Below are 21,926 nucleotides of genomic sequence, written 5' to 3'. Positions count from 1 at the left end.
TGTCTCCGACATGTTCTTGAATACTTGCTGAGCATCTGGAGGACGTAAGCCATTTTGAGGTGCACTGATCCCCAGCCTGTGGGTAACACATGCTTGTTGGAGGAAGACTGTGCCCCATCCTTTGCCAGATAAACAGTGGATCCCTCTGGCTTTCGCCTCAACCAGCCCCCTAGCTTCTGTAGTCTTTTCCTGGTGCCAGTTTTCCTCCTGTGTGTGTCCTTAAGTTATGGATCGGTGACCAGAACACTAGACTATGGCATCCGGATAGCAGAAACAGGACTTTGCAGACATGGAGTAACTATTGTTGGGTGGGTGGTGGTGTGGGTAGAACTGGAAAGAGGAGACCTCTTCTTTTCACGATGTGCCTAATAGCAGGATGTATCTGTTCACACGAAACGCTCTGGTCCCAAGAGACAGTACATATCTCTTGATCTCACCTTTTACCCACCTTTTAAAACCATAGAACCACAATAATGTAGAACTGAAAAGCCAGCTTGAGGTTCCAAACCCTTGGCTTTGCACGCAGGGAAGTTGTGTCTCAAGAGATTTGTAGAACTGGCACCAAATAACAGATACCACCCATCTCTGTAGAACCTGCAGTGCCCTGGGCCCTAGACCAGGTCCCCTCCACTCACTGTTCCAGCTCTTCAAGTTAGGCATTATCCTATGAGAAGAACAAGAGACAAGAAGATAGGAGAATTTTTGACCTCTCCTCCTCCCAACGCCCGTGCCTTTCCTGGGCTTTCCTTGAGCTGACATGGAGTTCGGAGGGACAGGATGAGATTGAAAGGACCCAACATCTGAGTTTCGCCAGAAAGGGCGGAGGGTCACTGGTGGAAGAGAAAAGAGTGAATTCAGAAGCTGAGGGGGAGGAGGAGAAAAGGGAAACACCGTCTCCAGATGGTGGTGGGAGATTTGAAAGGTTACGGTGAGAGATGATGGAAATATTGGAGACATCTACTGGCAGATTTGAAACACATCTTTAGTTTTTTTTTTTTGTTTTTTTTTTTAAATCAAAGTGTAGTTGATTTACAATGTGCCAATTTCTGCTATATAGAATATATGTATATATATTTCTTCTCTTCTCTTTCTTATATTGTCTTCCATCATATCCCAAGAGGCTGGATATAGTTCCCTATGCTACACAGTAGGACCTAGTCGTTTATCCATTCTAAATGTAATAGTTTGCATCTGTCAACCCCAAACTCCCCGACCATCCGTTCCCCCCCACCCCCGCTTGGCAACCACAAGTCTCTTCTCTGTCTGTGAGTCTATGAAACACATCTTTAAGTTGAAGCCGCCCCCCCCCCTTTAGCATTTTTGAGAGAATTCAATAAATATTTGGATTGTTTTCTGTTAACTTTGTTTTGTTTTATTTCGTTTGCTTTTTAGGGCCACGCCCGTCGCTTGTGGAGGTTCCCAGGCTAGGGGTCGAATCGGGGCTGCAACTGGCGGCCTACACCACAGCCACAGCCACAGCGACGCCAGATCCAAGCCACAGCTGTGATCTACACCACAGCTCATGGCAACGCTGGATCCTTTAACCCACTGATCGAGGCCAGGGATTGAACTGGGTCCTCATGGACACCAGTCAGATTCATTTCTGCTGCGCTACAGTGGGAACTCCTGATGACTTTTTGATATTGGACCAGTGAACACTGGGCTGAGATGTGTTAACAAAATGGCCAGCTTGATATCAGTGAAGAAATTGAGACTTGATTAGGTTAAAAAAACTTGCAGTGACTTGTTGAAATTTGTGTGCTTGTATGCATGCTGTATATGTCGTATGAATATATATACATACATATGTGTGTGCAGGTGTGTATGTGTGTTTTTTTCCAAAGAAAGTGGAAGTCAAAACCAGAGATAGAAGCAAAGGGTTTGCTAATTTCATTTCTCGCAATATCATAGAGTAGATAGCCGGAAACAAACAAGCAAAGAAATAAATAACCAACCTAAAAAAATAATTAGCAGAGCTGACAGGAAGTTAGAGACGTTCTTAGAGTCCAAAAACAATGAAAAAGAAAGAAGCAATAGGAAACCTGAACAGTTTCATAGCCAGTAGGGTCATTGAGTCAGTATTATATATATTATATATTATATTATAATTTTTTGCTGTGTCTGTGGAATTCCAAAGCTCCCGGGCCAGGGATGCCACAGCAGTAATCAGAGCCATAGCAGTGACAATGCTGGATCCTTAACCTGCTGGGTCACCAGGGAGCTCCTTGAGTCAGTATTTTAGAACTTTATGACAAAGTCAATAGGTCCACATTTTACAGACAAATTTAACCAAGTATTTAAGGTACAGATAATTCCAATAATACACAGATGAAGCTCCAGGAGTCCTCAAATGATTTTATGAAGTGACATTACCTTCCTATCAAGACCAGACAAGGACAGCAAATGAAGGGTTAATTATATTACCTTTGTAAACATTTTTGCAGAAATCATGAGCGGAGCATTAATCAACCGAATACAGCAGCGTGTAGAAAAGATAATATATCATGACCAAGTTTGGATTGTCTGAAGAAAGCAAATTTGGTGTAATATTAGAAAATCTATTTATGTAACTTAACCAATGTTAAGAGATTAAAAGAGAACAAGCATATGTCTATCACTGCAGAAAATGCATTCAGTAGAATTCAGCATCCGTCTATGCTCAAAATTTAGTAAACTAGAAAGAAAAGGGAAATTCCTTGACTTTACGAAGGGAATCTACAGAAAACGTAGATGAAACCCTCTTAGTTTCACCTGCTTAGAGAAATTTTGTAAACCAACTGTAATGGAAAAAATAAAAATCATTCTAAGATTTAAAAAAGTAATGTACGTACCACTAGGGACTAGACAAGGATGTCTGTTACCTTCTCTTTCACTCAACATTGCTGTAGAAGCGCTAGGTTGCAAAAAGAAAGTATAAGGGTTGAAACGGAAGGGGAACAACCAGTTATTTGCTCACAGGTGTCGGTTGGAATATTATTCCCACATGTTCACTTCCTCTCACTTTTAGGTACATTGCCCTTGCATCCCAAAGGGAGGGTTTAAGTGCCTTCCTCTCTGCCTTTGGGCTTGACCTTGTTCCATGCTTTGACCAATGGGAAGTGTTACTGTGATCGCGCACCGTTGGCTCCTGCCCGTGGCTGTGAGGCCAGCATGTCTTAGAGAGTGGCCACCATTTCAGCGGGGGATCCAGAACGAGAAGACGCGTACAGGTCATTCACGCCCAGCAAAACCCAGAGAAACTGAAGCCTGCCGTGACTTTAATGCAAGTGGAAAAAAAATGTGTTTGGGAACGACTGGGCAGAAACTTATTGGTGAAGACACTGGTGTCTTCACCAGTCTAAAAAGATGTCTACAAAGAAAACCCAAAAGAAGCTACAAAAGAATTATTAAAATTCATAAGAGCTTAGAAGTGTTCAGAATTGCCTTTCTATTCACATTTTGAATTCCCAGCAGCAAAGTGTTCAAAAACATCATTTAAAAGTACTGTTTATGTTACCATCACTTTGCAGTGTAGTTTAAAATCAGGGAGTGTGGTGCCTTCAGCTTGGTTCTGTTTGGGGTCTTGTGTGGTTCCATATATATTTTAGAATTATTCTCTTTCTGTGAAAAATGCTATTGGGATATTCATAGGGGTTGTGTTGAATGCTTTGGGTCATATGCACATTTTAACAGTAATTAATTCTTTCAGGACATGAGCACAGAATACCTTATTTGTGTCATTTTCACTTTCTTTCATCACTGTCTTACAGTTTTCAGTGTATGGGTTATTCACCTCCTTGGTTAATTAATTCCTAGGAATTTTACTCTTTTCGATGCAAGTATAATTTCTCTTTCTGATAGTTTGTCGTTAATGCATAGAAACTTAGATTATTGTAGTGTGTATTTCAAAGTTGCCAAGAGAGTAAATCTTTGGGGGGGGGGGCTGGGGTGCTGTGCCTGAGGCACACAGATATTCTTGGGCCAGGCATTGAACCTGAGCCACAGCAGTAACCCAAGCCACAGCAGTGAAAACACTGAGCCCATAACCACTGGGCTACCAGGCAACTCCCAAGAGTAAATCTTAAAAGTTCTTGTCACAAGAAAAAAAACTTTTTCATACCTTTGTATAGTGACAGTAACTAGACTTAGTATGATGATCATTTTGCAATGTTTACAAATATCAAATTGTTACCTTGTACATCTGAAACTAATGTTATATGTCCGTTATACCTCAATAAAAACTGTACCTATAAATACTGTAAAAAATATGTTAGAAAAAAAGTTTTAATATATGCAGAACCTTTTTGGAGAAAAGAAAACTACAAATCCTATTGAAAGACATTTAAAAACACCTAAATAAATGGAGATAACCATGTTGAGGAATAGGAAAATTCAATATTATATAAATGTCATTTCTTCCCAAATTGATCCATAGATTCAAAGCAGTTCCAATCAAAAGTCTAACATTTTTGTTTGGAGACATTTTTACACTTTCTAAAATTTGTATCGAAGAACAAATGGCCAAGAATAACCCAAGACAGCCATAAAGATATGCCGATGACAGCCAGATCTGTTTCTGCCACTCTTTGGGGCTCAAGATTTATCTTCATCTTTTGTATAATATACTGGACACTGAATATTCATATTCTATTTATACAGGTATCATTTACATACATATCTCAAACTCACCGTGACCTGAAATGAAGTCACCATGGCTATTTCAAGGCTGCTGCTTCTGTCTTGTGGTCCATAGCTAGGAGGTTGGGAGTGACCTCATGCTCTTTTTTCCATTCTCCGTCACTCCTGCCATTGCCTGAGACCTGGCCTTTGTCCTTGCCTAGACTGTTGAAATCTTCTAAATACTCTTTGCCCCCTGTCTCTCCCTTTTCCAGACTGTCTTCCACATGGATGCTAGGGTGGTCTTTCAAAATCTGGTCATCTCAACTTCTTATTAAAACTTATCACCTTCACGTTAAAACCCAAACTATTTAGTTCTTTTTAGGGCTGCACCCGTGCATATGGAGGTTCCCAGGCTAGGGGTCGAATCAGAGCTGCAGCTGCTGGCCTACACCACAGCCACAGCAACGCCAGATCCAAGCCACATCTGCGACCTGCACCACAGCTCACAGCAACGCCAGATCCTTGACTTACTGAGCAGGGCCAGGGTTCCAATCCACATCCTCATGGATACTAGTTGGGTTCTTAATCTGCTAAGCCAGTGGGAACTCCCCCACACTCTTTAGATTTGGCCTCTGTGCTCAGCCAATCTCTCATCATAATTCCACATGCGTCTTTTTTTATATTAATTTTTATTTTTTTTATTACTCAAATGAATTTATCACATCTCTAGTTGTATAATGATCATAACAATCCAATTTCACAGGATCTCCATCCCATAACCCACGCACATCCCCCCACCCCCCAAACTGTCTCCTCCGGAGACCATAAGTTTTTCAATGTCTGTGTGTCAGTATCTGTTCTGCAAAGAAGTTCAGTCTGTCCTTTTTTCAGATTCCACATGTCAGTGAAAGCATTTGATGGGGGTGTCTCATTGTCTGGCTGACTTCACTTAGCATGATCATTTCTAGGTCCATCCCTGTTGCTAAAAATGCCGGTATTTCCTTCCTTTTAATGTCTGAGTAATATTCCATTGTGTCTCTGTACCACATCTTCTTGATCCACTCCTCTGTCGATGGACATTTAGGTTGTTTCCATGTCTTGGCTATTGAAAAGAGTGCTGTAATGAACATCGGCGTACATGTGTCTTTGCGAGTCATGGTTTTCTCTAGATAAATGCCCGGGAGTGGGATTGCTGAATCAAATGGTAGTTTGATTTTTAGTTTTCTAAGGAATCTCCATACTGTTTTCCACAGTGGTTACACCAATGTACAGTCCCACCAACAGTGTAACAGGGTTCCTTTTTCTCCACACCCTCTCCAGCACTTATTGTTTGTAGACTTTTTGATGATGGCCATTCTGGCTGGTGTAACGTGGTACCTCATCGTGGTTTTGATTTGCATTTCTCTAATAATGAGTGACGTTGAACATCTTTTCATGTGTTTCTCGGCCATCCGTATGTCTTCTTTGGAGAACTGTCTGTTTAGATCTTCTGCCCATTTTATGATGGGGTTGCTTGTTTTTTTTTTTTTTTTTTTGGTATGGAGCTGCAGAAGGTGTTTGTAAATTTTGGAGATGAATCCCTTGTCAGTTGATTCACTTGCAAAGATTTTCTCCCATTCTGTGGGTTGTCTTTTCATTTTGTTTAGGGTTTCCTTTGCTGTGCAGAAACTTTGAAGTTTGATTAGGTCCCATTTGTTTTTGTTTTTACCGTCAATACTCTAAGAGGTGGATCTGAGAAGATGTTGCTGTCGTTTATGTCAGAGAGTGTTTGGCCTATGTTTTCCTCTAAGAGTTTTATAGTGTCTGGTCTTATATCTAGGTCTTGAATCCATTTGGAGTTTATTTTTGTGTGTGGTGTTAGGGAGTGTTCTCATTTCATTCTTTTCCATGTGGCTGTCCAGTTTTCCCAGCAGCACTTATTGAACAAGCTGTCCTTTCTCCATTGTATATCCTAGCCTCCTTTGTCATAGATGAGTTGGCTGTAGGTGCATGGGTTTAATTCTGGGCTTTCTCTCCTGTTCCACTGATCTATATTTCTGTCTTTGTGCCAGTACCATATGGTTTTGATGATTGTTGTTTTGTAGTATAGTCTGAAGTCCAGGAGCCTGATTCCTCCAGCTCCATTTTTCCTTTTCAGGATGTCTTTGGCTATTCTGGGTCTTTTGTGCTTCCAAACAAACTGTAAAATATTTTGTTTGAGTCCTATGAAAAATGTCCTTGGTAATTTGATAGGGATTGCATTGAATCTGTGGATTGCCTTAGGGCATCTTTTTTTTTTTTTTTTTCTAATAGAGCAGTTTCCTTGTAGTTCTTCAAGCTTGCCAAGCTGCTTCTCTGCTCTTTTATTGAGAACACTTTTCCTCCTTCCTGTCTACCTGAAATAACTTCTCTGTTGGCTTGAAGACCCAGCTCAAGTGACACCTCCCTGGTAGAACCTTTCCTGACCCTGCCCCACCCTCCTCTGTGTTCGCTTCCTCTAGAGCGTTTATCATCACGGCACCAAAATCTATTTCCTAGTCTGTTCTCCTCTGTGATTATCAGTCTGTTTAAGATATAGACTGTAGCTTGTTTGTGCTTGACTCTGTCGGTCTTAGATGATCATGAAATGTTTGTCCACTCTTCACACTCCTTGTAAAATGTTAATTCTTTAACTTGGTGAATCTGCGTGTGTGTGTGTGTGTGTGTGTGTGTGTGTGTGTGTGTGTGAAAGGAGTTCTTGCCTGAAAGCAACTTGCATTTTGCCAAAAAGTTGCCCTCATGAACCATATCATTTTCAGCGACATTTGCTATGTCTGTTCATGGCTTTAAAAAGCACATCTAATCTGCTGAATTTTATTTTTATTTCAGTTAAAAAACCTGGATCCGTTTTTACTGTTTGATGAATTTAAAGGTGGTAGACCAGGCGGATTTCCTGATCACCCACACCGAGGCTTTGAAACAGTAAGTAAAACATCTTGACTGCACAGTATGTATTTTGCAGTTTACCTCTGTTCTTAAAATTGTCCAATAGAATTCAAGTTTAGAAGCAATGACTAATAATAGGCAAAGATTAATTTATAAGTTCCTGGCTGTTAATAGAATTGTAATATCTGTTTTACATGAAATATATTCAGATTTAAATATTTACTCATTTAAGTCTTCCTCGAATTTGTGCCAGTAGAGACATTCCTATCTGAGCAGTTAATAAAGAGCAAGAATTGGCTTCTTCAAATATTTATATAGTTAGGAGTTCCTGTTGTGGTGGGAACGAATCTGACTAGTAACCATGAGGTTGCAGGTTCGATCCCTGGCCTCGCTTAGTGGGTTGGTGATCCAGCATTGCCATGAGCTGTGGTGTAGGTCACAAACACGGCTCAGATCTGGAGTTGCTGTGGCTGTGGCATAGGCTGGCAGCTGTAACTCTGATTTGACCCATTGCCTGGGATCTCCACATGCTGCAGGTGTGGGACTAAAAAGCAAAAAAAAAAAAAAAAAGTATATAAATAATTAAAATAATTTGTTTAGAAGAAACAATTTAAGATGTGATTAAAATACTTTTATATAAAAATTTGGTTCTTGAGAGTTCCCTTGTGGTTCAGCAAGTTAAGGATCTGCATTGTCACTGCAGTGGCTTGGGTTGCAGATGTGGCCACAAAAAAACAAAAACAAAACAAACAAAAAAACTTGCTTCTTGGAGTTACCGTCGTGGCACAGTGGTTAAGGAATCCGACTAGGAACCATGAGGTTGCAGCATCCCTGGCCTCTCTCAGTGGGTTAAGAATCTGGCGTTGCTGTGGCTGTGGTGTAGGCCAGCAGCTGCAGCTGTGATTCGACCCCTAGCCTGGGAACCTCCATATGCGATGGGAGTAGTCCTAGAAAAGGCAAAAAGAGCAAAAAAAAAAAAAAAAAAACCAAAAAAAAACAAACCCCAAAACAAAACAAACAAAAAACTTCCTTCTCTTCAAGAACTTTCAGAGCTGTTTTCATCTCTTACAGTGAAATATTTTAAACCCCTCAAGACAATCCAAGGACACTATTAGTATTTCAATTCAATTCTGAAGAATTATAGAATGAAGAGGCCAAAACAGAACGTAGTGTAAAAATTAGGATTTCAAGGCTATACATACATATTTTGTTTACAGATTTTTTTAGGGCCACACCCACACAGCATATGCAAGTTCCCAGGCTGGGGGTGAAATCAGAGCTGCAGCTGCTGGTCTACGCCACAGCCACAGCCACACCAGATCCAAGCTGCATCTGTGATCTACACCGCAGCTCAAGGCAACTGGGGATTCTTAACCCACTGAGCGAGGCCAGGGATCCAACCCCTGTCCTCATGGATGCCAGTCGAGTTTATTACCACGGAGCCACAACGGGAACTCCCTGTTTATAGATTTAACATAACATTTATAGAGGTTCTGCTGAACCCTTGCTTTCAGTTTTGGTTGGATGAGGAAATAACGTATAATAGAATATTGGGGCACTTTCAAGGACTTCCGTTCTTCGCACACACGTATATTGTGGGACAGTGCAGGGACAGTTCCTAACAGAGTGGAATCATCTTCTGCATGAGGAAAGCCTGTTAAGTTAGGAAACAGACCAGGGCTAGTGTGTGTGTCAAGCCCATTACTGACTGCGTAAATATTTATTGATGTCTGGTGACATTGAGGGCGTGGTGTCAGGTGATCTTTTGTGTGTCGGGGGATGTGTGTTTGTGTGTTGGGGAGTGTGGGCGGAGGGAGGGAGACGAATGAAGAATGAGGCCTGGCCCCTGCTTGCCTCCACTATGCTCTCTGAGTTAAGGAGGTGAAAGACGGACATGGAAAAAGCCCAGAAGCTTCTGGAAACAGTCTCAAGGCTCAAGGTCGTTGGACCGGTTTCCCTTCCTTCTTAGCCTTTTGCCTTCTGGTTCTCTTCTTTGTTGCCACTTTGAGGGCACTGTGCCTTGCTTCACAGCAACAGTGGGAGCCATTCCTTTCACCTCCCCTGCCCCCATGCTGGATTCTGACCCGGTTCCTGGAACAGGGCGGCCGCCCCCCGTGCTCCTCTGCCTCTGGTATCAGGACATCCTGACCGTCGCATCCCCCAGCTCAGCTACCATTTCACTAATTGTCGTGATCTTTTCAATTATTACCCTCTCTGCCACGTTTTCGACGCAGTCCTAAGAGGATACCCTTTCTTCTTCATTCGGCCCCCATGGCATTAGGTTTTTCCAGGGTCCTACACGTTAGATTGTTCTGGTGGCTCTCTTGCCTCGTGTTAGAACGAGGAGTTGCCTCAACCTCCCCTCCCACGCCCAGGAGGAGTGTAAATTGCTTCGGCTCAGATCATCCCAGCCATCTCCGCGTTCTGCAGGTGGAGGGTCTCGGTAACACCTGGCTGAGTTTAGTTGAATAAAAGAAAGAGATGGTTTTTGCCAAAGATGATGAATATGTTAAAATGAATGATGAAACACATTGCTTTCCATTATGGAAAGAAAATTTCATTTCCTTTCTTTCTTTTCTTTTTTTTTTTTTTGTCTTTTTAGGGCTGTACCACGGCATATGGAGGTTCCCAGGCTAGGGGTTGAATCAGAGCTGTTTCTGCCAGCCCACACCACAGCCAGAGCAACACCAGATCCGAGCCGAATCTGTGACCTACACCACAGCTCATAGCAAGGTGGGATCCTTAACCCACTGAGCGAGGCCAGGGATCGAACCCCCAACCTCATGGTTCCTCGTAGGATTCGTTTCCGCTGCGCCACGACAGGAACTCCCTTTTTTTTTTTTTGTTTTTTAAGACAAAACATATACAGCCTGACACCAGAAAAAAAAATTCTGGAAGAAAATATATCAAAACAATAGCAATACCTATTTCTGAATAGTAAGATAATATAACAGGTGATTCTAACTCTGTTCTTTATACTAGTTAACATTTTCAAAATTTATCAGCCTGTAGAAAATGCTAAAGGGAGGAAGTGATGAGAGCCTAGAAGTGGACCTGGTTTTGCATTGCAGACTTTGAAGCTTCTCTAACACACGTATTTTATCCACAAGGCACCTCACAGCCTTCTGGCCCCTTAGGAACACGGGACAGCGCTGCGGCACTATCCCTGGGAGACATTTAAAACAGCGAGAGCACCAACCAACGAAAAGCACCAAAATGCAGTTACTAATTAGACCTCAAGAAGGACACGTGTTTGCAGTATGAGAGCGGAAACAAGAAGGCAGAGCATCGTCTTGTTCACTCTCAGCTGGAAGCGTGTGCACACTGGTCTGCTCTGCACACGCACACGAGTGAGGGTGCAAGCACCACACCTACTGATTTGGGGGGTACGAATTAATGGAGTGAATAGGTGAATGTGGGAATACCAGATCCACAAATGATAAGGATTGGCTGAGGTTAACAATGACAGATTTAAGGAAAATTCTTAGAAGAGCCAAATACCAAAATTCTGTAGCTGAACCCCTTCCCAGAGTCAAGTTGAGTGCCTCACAATCTATAAATTGTAATTTAGAAAGGAAATTAGGAGTTCCTGTCATGGCACAGCAGAAACAAATCGGACTAGGAACCATGAGGTTGTGGGTTCGATCCCTGGCCTCGCTCAGTGGGTTAAGGATCCGGTGGTGCCCTGATCTGTGGTGTAGGTTGCAGATGTGGCTCAGATCTGGCGTTGCTGTGGCTGTGGCGTAGGCCAGCAGCTGTAGCTCTGATTCAGCCCCTAGTCTGGGAACCTCTATATGCCATGGGTGCGGCCCTAAAAAGACAAAAGACAACAACAACAACAAAGAACCATTATGCCATTAGCATTTTTCCAGTATTTAAAAAAATACTAAACTTTGATGGCTTCATTAAGCATCTGTCATGAAATTGTACCAGGTGACATTCTTACCACAGCAATGTATGAGGGTACCTGTTTTCTCTCAGCATTGCCAACATGATATCTTTACCCACCTTTTCTTTATCTTTGCTCTTTTGGTGAAAAATACTACCTCACCATGGTTTTAAATTTCATTTTTCTCATCTGAGCAAGTTGGTTGTCTTTTCATTTTTAAACATCTTTTTACCACACATATGTATGTCCTTGGCCTATTTTGTTCTCTCGGGCTGGTGGTATTATGTTTTTATAAATGGTTTTTATATACTCAGGAAATTGGGGCCTTTTCAGTGGTAAGAGTTGAAATAGTGTTAAGACGGATTAGGCTTATTTCGTATGTAAATCTCTGGATACAAAGCATAGATACAAACCAATAGAAGGAAGAACTTTGCAACAGTTTATGATGAATCGACTGCTGGATCAAAGAGATTTTCTTTTTTTTTTTACTTAATGATTTTTATTTTTTTTTCTATTATAGCTGGTTTACAGTGTTCTGTCAATTTTCTACTGTACAGCAAGGTGACCCAGTCACCCATACATGTCTACATTCTTTTTCTCACATTATCCTCCGTCACGCTCCATCACAAGTGACTAGATAGAGTTCCCAGTGCTGTACAGCAGGATCTCATTGCTCATCCACTCCAAAGGCAATAGTTTGCATCTATGAACCCCAGATGCCCAGTCCCTCCCACTCCCTCCCCCTCCCCCTTGGCAGCCACAAGTCTGTTCTCCATATTCATAATTGGATTAAAGAGATTTTTTTTTTAATGTCTGGAGAAATACAAGCAGGCACTGAATGTTAACATAATGGGTGAGTTCTCAGATCAGTGGTCTTCAAAATAGGCTGTGTGTGAGATGAGTCAGTGCTGTGCTGGAGTAAAATAATAGAGCTTACATTTGTATTTTTAAAAGTGGAATTATGCTGGACTAACACGTGGATATAAAGTTTAAATAAATTACGTTTTTAAGTCCATGCTCACATTTTTTTTAAACTAATAGGAATACATGATCAGATTAATGTGGAGAATATTAGTCTACAAAATTCTCATTACCTCAAGTGTGATTGGGAACCAGCTGTGATATCATCTGGACTCTTAGGTTCCACCTCAACCCAGGAATCAGAATCCGCATTCCAACCCCATGCTCGAGTGATTGCTGTGAATGGCACAGTTTGAGAAGCTCTCGTGTACATGAGCCTCCAAACCAGAAATACTGTAATTCTCTGAGCTAAGAGCCAGAACCTGATTCTCCTGTGTCGATGGCTAATCATTTTTTAAAACCTTAACCCTTCACTTGGGATGATAGCTCGCTCTTTTCTGTTAACAACTTGCCTGAAAGTTAAGGAAGAAGGAAAGCCCTGGAGAAGGAGGCCTGGCTGGTGGCCAGATTCCCTGCCTGGGAAATCTGAGGGCAGAAGGCTTTTGCAGTCAGGGGTGTCAGCTCAGGCCTGATCGCGTGATTTATTTAGGGCAGCTCCAAATGCTCCGAAACAACCATCTGAGAAATGCACGCACCCCTCGACCGTTCTCATCCACGCCCTGCCCGAGTTGACTTTTGCCTGCAAAAGCAGTCCTGCGAGGTCACACCCCGCTGATGAACCTTTCACCTACCCGGAGAAGAAGCAGATTTTGTGCCTTTCAAACTCACCCTTTACATTTCAGCCTCAGGACTTTCCGGGTGTGCGCATCGAAATCGCGTGTTCCTGGGGAAACCAGTGTAGTCGGTCACTTCTGCGTCAGGTGAACTGCTGGGATTAACCGCGCGCCTTGCTTTGCCCGCGACATTTTAGGGTGGTCTTGTCCATCACGGGGCTTAGAAATGCTCTATGAAGTTTTTCACTACGAGCCTCGGCAGGTTCTTTGACTTTGTTCAGGAGAACAGACCCGCTCTGTTGCCAAGGGTGTGCCCCGCAGCAGAGCCACCCTCCTGGTTCCTGGTTGGCGGCCAGCAGCGTTTGCATGCAACTGCCTGCACAGTGTCCCGAGAGGAAGGGAAGGGTCCTGGTGATTCACACCTAAAACTTAGAGCTGGATCCAAGCCACCCGTCTCTCACACGGCTGTTTTGCTTTGTCTTGTTTTTCCCTAACGTGCATTGTGCTTTCAAACGCAAACCACATCACTGTGGAGTCAAAGCTACAAAAGAAAAGCTTGATGGAATTCAGAATCCATTTTGGAAAGAAGAAAAATAGTCTAGGAGAAGGAGGAAGGAAGGATAGTTTCTGAACACCATCAAGGCGCTATTGTTCAAGGAACATCCTGTGACGTCTCTCACGTGGACGTATGGACATGTTCCTGTCGCTGTGAGAAAGAGGACAAGTGTCTATCATATTGTTATGATTGAATAGGGCTCGGGAAGCTTCGATGCCCTGAGGAAGACTCACAGCCAGAGGAAAGGGGGAGGAGGCCAGGTTGTTTATTTGTAGGGAACATGCAGATCAAAGCAAAACCCCGAGGTGGCCCCATCCGCTGTGGGCAGTGATGTGACCGGACGGCGTGTGGATTTTAGCATACACGCCTATTTGGCATGATTTGGGGGTGAGGCTAACAGATGCTAAAGGAAACTAAAGCCACCCTCCCTCCCCAGGACACCCCTTGGCACCACCACGCCAAAAATATCAACCCAACCCTCTTCGTAAATGGCTGGGTAGAAGATAACTATGCAAAGGTCACCTGCTTTCCTGCAGAAAAGCAATAACCAGATCTAATGAGGGGGCAAATCTCATTTGTAATAGCACGAAGAACTCCATAGGATTCCAGGCAAGAAAGTTCTCCTTTAACCCACTTATCCTACTTCTAGGAATCTAAGAATTTCCTGAGAAGAAACCCAGGCTTATTATACAAATGTTTATTCCAGCGCAATATTAAAAAGTCAGTTTAAAAAAGGGAATGGGGGAGTTCCCGTCGTGGCTCAGGGGCTAACGAATCTGACTAGGAACCATGAGGTTTCGGGTTCGATCCCTGGGTTGCTCAGTGGGTTAAGGATCTGGCGTTGCCGTGAGCTGTGGTGTAGGTCGCAGAGGTGGCTTGGATTCCGCGTTGCTGTGGCTCTGGTGTAGGCTGGTGGCTACAGCTCCGATTCGACCCCTAGCCTGGGAACCTCCATATGCCGCGGGAGCGGCCCTAGAAAAGGCCAAAAGACAAAAAGACGTAAAAAAGGGAACAGGGGAGTTCCCTTCGTGGCTCAGTGGTTAACGAACCCAACTAGGAACCATGAGGATACAGGTTTGATCCCTGGCCTCGCTCAGTGGGTTAAGGATCTGGCGTTGCTGTGAGCTGTGGTGTAGATTGCAGATGCAGCTTGAGTCCTGTGTTACTCTTACTGTGGCTGTGGTGTAGGCTGGTAGCTGTAGCTCTGATTAGACCCCTCACCTGGGAACTTCCACATGCCACGGGTGCAACCCTAAAAAGCAAAAATAAATAAATAAATAAATAAATAAATAAAAAGGGAACAGGAGTTCCCTGGTAGCCTAGTGGCTAAGGATCTGGCATTGTCACTGCTGTGGCTCGGGTCATTGCTGTGGCATAGGTTCAATCCCTGGCCCGGAAACTTCAGTATGCTGTGGGCGTGGCCAGAAAAAGGGAACAAAAGAAGTATTCAAAATAAAATGGAGATGGTTATTTATGTGGTGATTATTATATGTCTGGTAGATGGAATACTATATAACATCATTTGTAAGAGCAAATATATTTTTTAAAAGATTTAAAAATTTGAAGTATAGTTGACGTATAATGCGTTAATTAAGCAATTGTTATAAATAATTAAAATTTTTATGGATCGTGTTCTGTTTAAATCAAAGTTTCTCACCCTTGGCGCTGTTGACACTTTGGGTGGATAAGTCTTCGCTGTGGGGGGCCGTGCTTTCTCGGATGTTTGCCAGGATACCTGCCCTCTTCTCACTGGCTACCAGTGGCACCCCCTACCTCCAATGCGGACGACAAAAACTGTCTCCAGATAGTGTTACCTGTTCACTCTGGGCGGGGAGGGCCACCACGTGGCCCCCAGTGGGGAACTAGTGGTTTCCATACATGTGTCCGTACAGTCACATACCACGCAGCTGCTAAGAAGAAAGTCACAGCTTGCTGTGGCCTGATGTAGAAGATTCTTCTCCATGATAGCTGGAAAGCGGCAGAGGCAAGGTGCTAGCTTGTTGTAGCACAGCGCAGGATTTGTATAAAATAGAAAGGCTATTATATGCCTTTATTCTTTTTCAGAAATGGGTGATTATTTCTTGGGGGGAAGCTGGACTGTGGGTCTGGCTTCCGCAGCCTACACCGAGGCAAAGAAAACAAAATCACGCAAGTCGTGTTACAGTATTCAAAGAAGAGCATGCTTAGAGAGGAAACAAACATGTAATGACAGATACATATTGACACAGCTTTTAAAAAATGCATTGGTTTTTTTTTTTTTTTTTGGTATATTTATGCAACTGGGCCACTGTCACCACCGGTGGCAGACATTCTCCTCGGCAGCCAAAGAACGTCCCGCGGCGGCCACTCTCCGTTACCACTTCGCCCAGCCTCCGGCACCCAGACTTTGTGATTTTAGGGGTTTGCCTATTCTGGACACTTTGTGTAAAAGGAATCCCACCGGATGTGGTCTTTGGTGTCTGGCTTCTCTCACTCAGCATCATGTTTTCCGGGCTCGCCCACATTTCTGCACGTGTCAGGACCTCATTCCCTTTTGTGACTGCCGCTCCGTTGTCTGCATTTGTCCAGTCAGCTGCTGGCAGACCTTCGGATCATCTCCGCTTATACCTGATTCTTGGGTTCTGCCCGCAGTATCTCTGAAAGGCCAGCCAGGCGACTGGTGACCCTTCTGAGAAGGTGATGAGGGAGCATGGGAAAGAGGGCTTCTTTTCAGCCTATCCCTCTTCGTGCCTTTAGAATTTGGAACCATGTGCGCTGGTGATTTAGAAAACTGCTATTTTTACAGTTGCCTCTTTGCACGGCGCATTTGAAGATAAACAGTGCTCTCGTGGTTGGGGAAGGGCCTACGCTCACTTGTTCTCCAGGAACTCTGGCTGAGTGAGGCCTTCATGTTGGGTCTGCCCTCTGCACATGAAATCCGACCTGGTTTGTGTTTTGTGTGGGTCAACCAGGTAAACCAATGCAAGGTGCCAGCGTGCAGTGGGGAGGATGCCCTTGGGGCTGCTTCCGCTCGGGAATGCTTGAGGCGCCCACAGAACTGAAAAGAGTGCTTCCAATGAAGAAGCCAAACTTTCTCCTCTTCAGCATGTCCCCTTTGCAAAAGGAAATTAAAATTGTGGAGTTCCCATCAGGGATCAATGGGTAACGAATCCAACTAGGAACCATGAGGTTGTGGGTTCGATCCCTGGTCTCCCTCAGTGGGTTAAGGATCTGGTGTTGCTGTGAGCTGTGGTGTAGGTTGCAGACGTGGCTCGGATCCCGTGTTGCTGTGGCTGTGGTATAGGCCGGTGGCTACAGCTCCGATTAGACCTCTAGCCTGGGAACCTTCATATGCCGCAGGTGCGGCCCTAGAAAAAGACAGAAAAAAAAAAAAATCGTGTGTGTGCATGTGAGTTTAGAAACTGGGGTGGAGGAGGACTTGTAGTTTGCAAGAAAATTAGAAAATGATGCAGGAGGCACAGGGGAGGTCTAGTTGGTGAAGTTTCACGTTGTGAAGGAGAAGCTGGCACTTCTGGGAGGGTTTCAGGGAAAACCTGGCCAATTAGTAAAAACCTTAGGGGGTAACTTGGATATGACAGTGGAGGAAAAGAAAATAGAGATGATGATGGAGATTGATTAGAAATGACGAGGAGTTGAGTTGGACTTAAAAATTGGATGTGTTGGAGTTCCCAAGAAATTTCCCCATCTCCCCTACCCCCACCGTGTTACAAACAGAAACCATTCGTATCTGAGAGACCGCTTTCTCAAGGAGACACCTTGGTGGCAAGATGTGTTGAAGACGATAAACATGGCATTGAACCCCCTTTTATGTTACCAGATGTAAAATGATGCTTCTTAAGTGAGAGTAAAAATAAGTCCGAGACAAGTCAACGTAGCTCATTGCACGATGGAAAGCTTCTGGCAGATCTTCATTGCTGATAGCGGGTCTTCTTCAGCGTCATCCGTCAATAGACTCTTCACCGGAGGTGGCTGAGCGCACACGCTTAAACCCAGAGGAGGTTTGCCCCGAGGTGATATCAGCTGCCGGTTTTATGACAAGCGTCCCTTGCTTTCTCTACCTCTAAACTTCGCAGCAACCATGCAAAGTAGGAGCTGTCCCTCCCCCCCCCCCCACTGTATGGAGGAGGAACCCGAAACCAGTGAAGGGGGGCCTCTTGAGGCTCCTACAGGGCAGGTGCGCCCATCCTCGCCCAGGCCCACACCTGTCCCCGCTTCTGAGCTCCCACTCCTGGAACAGAGGCCCCGTTCCGGACAGCGGAGAGTGGGTCGGAACATCGACACGTTGATACCGAGAGAAGTGACACTGCACGGGTGGCACAGATCCCCAAACTGTGAACACCGCATTCTCGTGTGACTCCCTCGCTGTGGGACCCAGTGCTTTCCTGGTGCAGGGGTCCGGGTTTTCCCGCATCTCCTCTGAGCTTCCTGTATCATGACGAATTGGAGTCGGTTGACTGCGTGGATATTCAAGGACAGTCATTTATTTATTTATTTATTTTTAATTTTTTTTTTTTTTGGTCTTTTGTCTTTTTTTTGTTGTTGTTGTTGCTATTTCTTGGGCCGCTCCCGCGGCATATGGAGGTTCCCAGGCTAGGGGTTGAATCGGAGCTGTAGCCACAGGCCTACGCCAGAGCCACAGCAACGCAAGATCCGAGCCGCGTCTGCAACCTACACCACAGCTCACGGCAACGCCGGATCGTTAACCCACTGAGCAAGGGCAGGGACCGAACCCGCAACCTCATGGTTCCTAGTCGGATTCGTTAACCACTGCACCACGACGGGAACTCCAAGGACAGTCATTTAAATTCTTGTCACCACAGGAAGCCATTCGTGATGTAGAGATAACATGATAATGAACACAATTGTGCTTTCGTTGCTTGTGACTTTCTACTACAACCTAAAGCTTCTTTCCCCTCCTACATACCTTTTGGCCTGACCCTACCCCTAGCTTTTCCCCAATATTTCGGTATTTTATTTTATTTTATTTTATTTTATTTTATTTTATTTTATTTTATTTTATTTTATTTTTGTCTTTTTAGGGCTGCGCTTGCCGCATATGGAGGTTCCCAGGCCAGGGGTCGAATCGGAGCTCCAGCTACCAGCCAGCCTACACCACAGCCACAGCAACGCCAGATCCAAGCCGCGTCTGCGACCTACAGCACAGCTCACGGCAACGCTGGATCCTCAACCCACTGAGCGAGGCCAGGGATCGAACCCGCAACCTCATCGTTCCTAGTCAGATTTGTTTCTGCTGTGCCACAACGGGAACTCCAATATTTTGGTCTTTTAAGGACCAGGTGGGGGGCTGTGTTCTCAATGAGTTACTCCCCGATTCCTCCAGATTCGTCCTCATCAGGATTAATCTTTCCTCTGTGTTCCCAGCGAGACTGACTGTACTTCTCTTTAGCATTTGCTTCTCCTACCTGCATATTTTAGTAGTGTTTCTCCTGCTAGAGTTACTGGTAGCTTCTAGAAGGTAGAGAAGGAATGATCACTGTGTTCCTTTGGGTGCTTCCTAACTTCCTGTTAATGATTTTGTGATGACAGTTTCTCTTGTGCAGCCCAAAATGAAAGACAAAGGAAAAGAGATTAAAAACGATTCCAAAATCAGTTTCTTTCAAAAGATGAAAGACCAAAAAATTTACATCCCTCTTTCAGACCCCTTATTAGAGAATGTTTTCTTGGAGTTCCCATCATGGCTCAGTGGTTAATGAATCTGACTAGGAACCATGAGGTCTCGGGTTCGATCCCTGGCCTCGCTCAATGGGTTAAGGATCCAGCGTTGCCTTGAGCTGTGGTGTAGGTTGCAGATGTGGCTCGGATCCTGCGTGACTGTGGCTGTAGGCCGGCGGCTATAGCTCCGATTCGACCCCTAGCCTGGGAACCTCCGTATGCCACAGGTGAAACCCTAGAAAAGACAAAAAAAAAAAAAAAAAAGAAAGAAAGAAAATGTTTTCTTGCTTCCTGAAGTCCCAAATCCCCAGAACTGTGGCCCAGGATCATCAAGTGCAATGAATACATTCACTGAAAGTTTTAGAAATTAAATCCTTACCATGAATTGAATCAGGAATAATAAATCACCCATCCAAAGGTGTCAGCGGCTTAATTCAGTTAAATATTTTTATAATGAAATTGTAACAAAATATTAAAACAAGAGGGAAATGGACACGGTTCCCTTAACTCTGTCTCTCTGTCAGAGCCCTGTGAGCCCCAGGTCCCCTCAGGATCTCCTGAGGCGGAGGAGCCTTTCAGGCACTTTCTTAGGTTATCTGCCTTGACAGCTTTTAACTAGAGATTGCTGAGCAGAAAAACCTCCTTCTGCACCAGCACACAGCCCCTCCCCTGATGCCTGGAGGGCGGCCTGCCCCATGGACACTGGTCTTCGAGCAGAGACAACGTGAGTAGGCAAGAGGTACCTAGTTAGCAGCAGATCTTTCAGCAAAACCCCTGGTTTGTTGAGAACAGATTTTAGAAAACATTGAGCATGCCTCATGACGGCCAGCAGAGGGCACTCTTACACAACAATGCTTCGAACCACCCTCTTTGCCCACTGGGTGCAGACACAGTGCTTTTGTGTGGGAACCTGGGATAATCCTAGAAGCTGGCCAACCATTCCCTTGAGGCCCTTTCAGTATAACATGGGGGATGAAACAATGGACATGAGTTCCCATCGTGGCTTAGTGGTTAACGAACCCACTAGTATCCATGAGGATGCAGGTTCGATCCCTGGCCTCGCTCAGTGGCTTAAGGATCTGGCATTGCCGTGAGCTGTGGCTTGGATCCACTGCTGCTGTGGCTGTGGTGTAGGCCGGCAGCTACAGCTCCGATTTGACCTCTAGCCTGGGAACCCCCATATACTGCGGGTGTGGCCCTAAAAAAAGACCAAAAAAAACCAACCAACCAACCAACCAAACAAAGAAAAAAAACAGTGGACCTGAGCGCCTTGACCACAGTTTAATGAGATGTAGGTGGTACCATTTAAGAAGCTGGCCTGATGAAGACATGGGGAGCCAGGGATGGTTTGTCTGAAGAGAGTCCCCAAAGGGTTGACTCCTGAGTGGGGTTTGAAGAAGAAGGCCATTTCTGACCCTGAGGTTCTAGAAGCAGCTGGAGGATTCTCAAGGAGGTTGCAGTTCCGCTCGCCTGAGTCATTAGATTTGGGGATGTGGTTGTGCGTGTCAGAACTTTTACCCAGAGTGCAAGGAAAGTTAGGAGATTTGGGAGACTTTTGAGAATGGGAACCACAGAAAAATGGAAAAGGGAAATTGCGTCTAAGTCAGTTGTTCATGTCTCTGTAGTCAGACGTCATTGCGTAGAGCTCGGCAACGTCGAAACCAAAGAAGGATCCCTCAGGCGCCTCATCTCAGGATCCCGCGGCTGCCTGCCCCTTCCGCCACCTCTTAGCTGCTTCACCTGGGAATCCTGAGGCCTGTTTTCAGCTTCGTGTGCAACAAACAGCACAAGGACCCTTTGGTTGCCCGAGGTGGCGTTGGCCTAAAGCCCGGCTCCTCTTGGGCTCCCTTCGTCTCCCCTCGAGGGCAGGCCCGGTGCACCCACCGCACCACAGGCATCACTGCCAAGGTGGCGCCAGCATTTGCGGGATGACCTCGGCGAGTGAGAATGATTTTATCCTCAGAAAATGTGAAGTCCTTGTCCTGCTCCTACAAATGGTGCGTTCTTTTTTTTTTTTTTTGTCTTTTTGCTATTTCTTGGGCTGCTCCCGCGGCATGTAGAGGTTCCCAGGCTAGAGGTCACGTCGGAGCTGTAGCCGCCAGCCTCCGCCAGAGCCACAGCAACCGGGATCCAAACCGTGTCTGGGACCCACACCACAGCTCACGGCAACGCCGGATCCTTAACCCACTGAGCGCAGCCAGGGATCGAACCCGCAACCTCATGGTTCCTAGTCGGATTCGTCAACCACTGAGCCACGACGACGGGAACTCCAAATAATGGTGTATTCTTAGTCACCCTAAACCACAGTGTTTTCATCAGTAACAGGTAGGTAATGATAGATTCCCAGAATAAGATGCTTTTCAACACCGAAATGCTGTGCGAATAGGAATTGCTGCCCTCCCTCTCCCTCCCTCCTTTCCGCCTTCTTTCCTCCCTGCCTTTCACTCTTCCGAAAAGCTTTGTTGCCACCTTTGTGCTCAGTCTTCAGGGAAGTTGCATTTTCTGAGAGGAGACAGATAATAAAGGAATAACCAAATAATGATACAGCACAGAGTCCCTTCTTGAGAAAGCAAGGGTGAAGAAACAACCAGAGTTAGGACGATTAAGAGCAGATTGACCAACTCGGGGGGCTGTTTGGGGGCGGCCTCTCTTCGGCTGTGACATTTGAACA

At 44.8% G+C, this 21,926-nt stretch overlaps 1 protein-coding gene across 5 annotated transcripts in view; it reads left to right on the top strand.

Moving 5' to 3' along the window:
* The window catches only part of PIR (pirin), a 100,473-nt gene that overhangs the window by 10,511 nt on the left and 68,036 nt on the right, over positions 1 to 21,926 (top strand). For all 5 annotated transcript variants that reach the window (XM_005673448.3, XM_005673447.3, XM_003134943.3 and 2 more), the window contains one exon: positions 7,447 to 7,539. In XM_005673448.3, coding sequence (XP_005673505.1) covers positions 7,447 to 7,539 — 93 coding nt within the window. The remainder of the gene's footprint in view (positions 1 to 7,446; positions 7,540 to 21,926) is intronic.

Source organism: Sus scrofa, chromosome X (genome assembly GCF_000003025.6).
Source record: "Sus scrofa isolate TJ Tabasco breed Duroc chromosome X, Sscrofa11.1, whole genome shotgun sequence".
NCBI classification, from domain to species: Eukaryota; Metazoa; Chordata; class Mammalia; order Artiodactyla; family Suidae; genus Sus; species Sus scrofa.
This window is presented reverse-complemented; position numbering and strand designations above follow the sequence as displayed.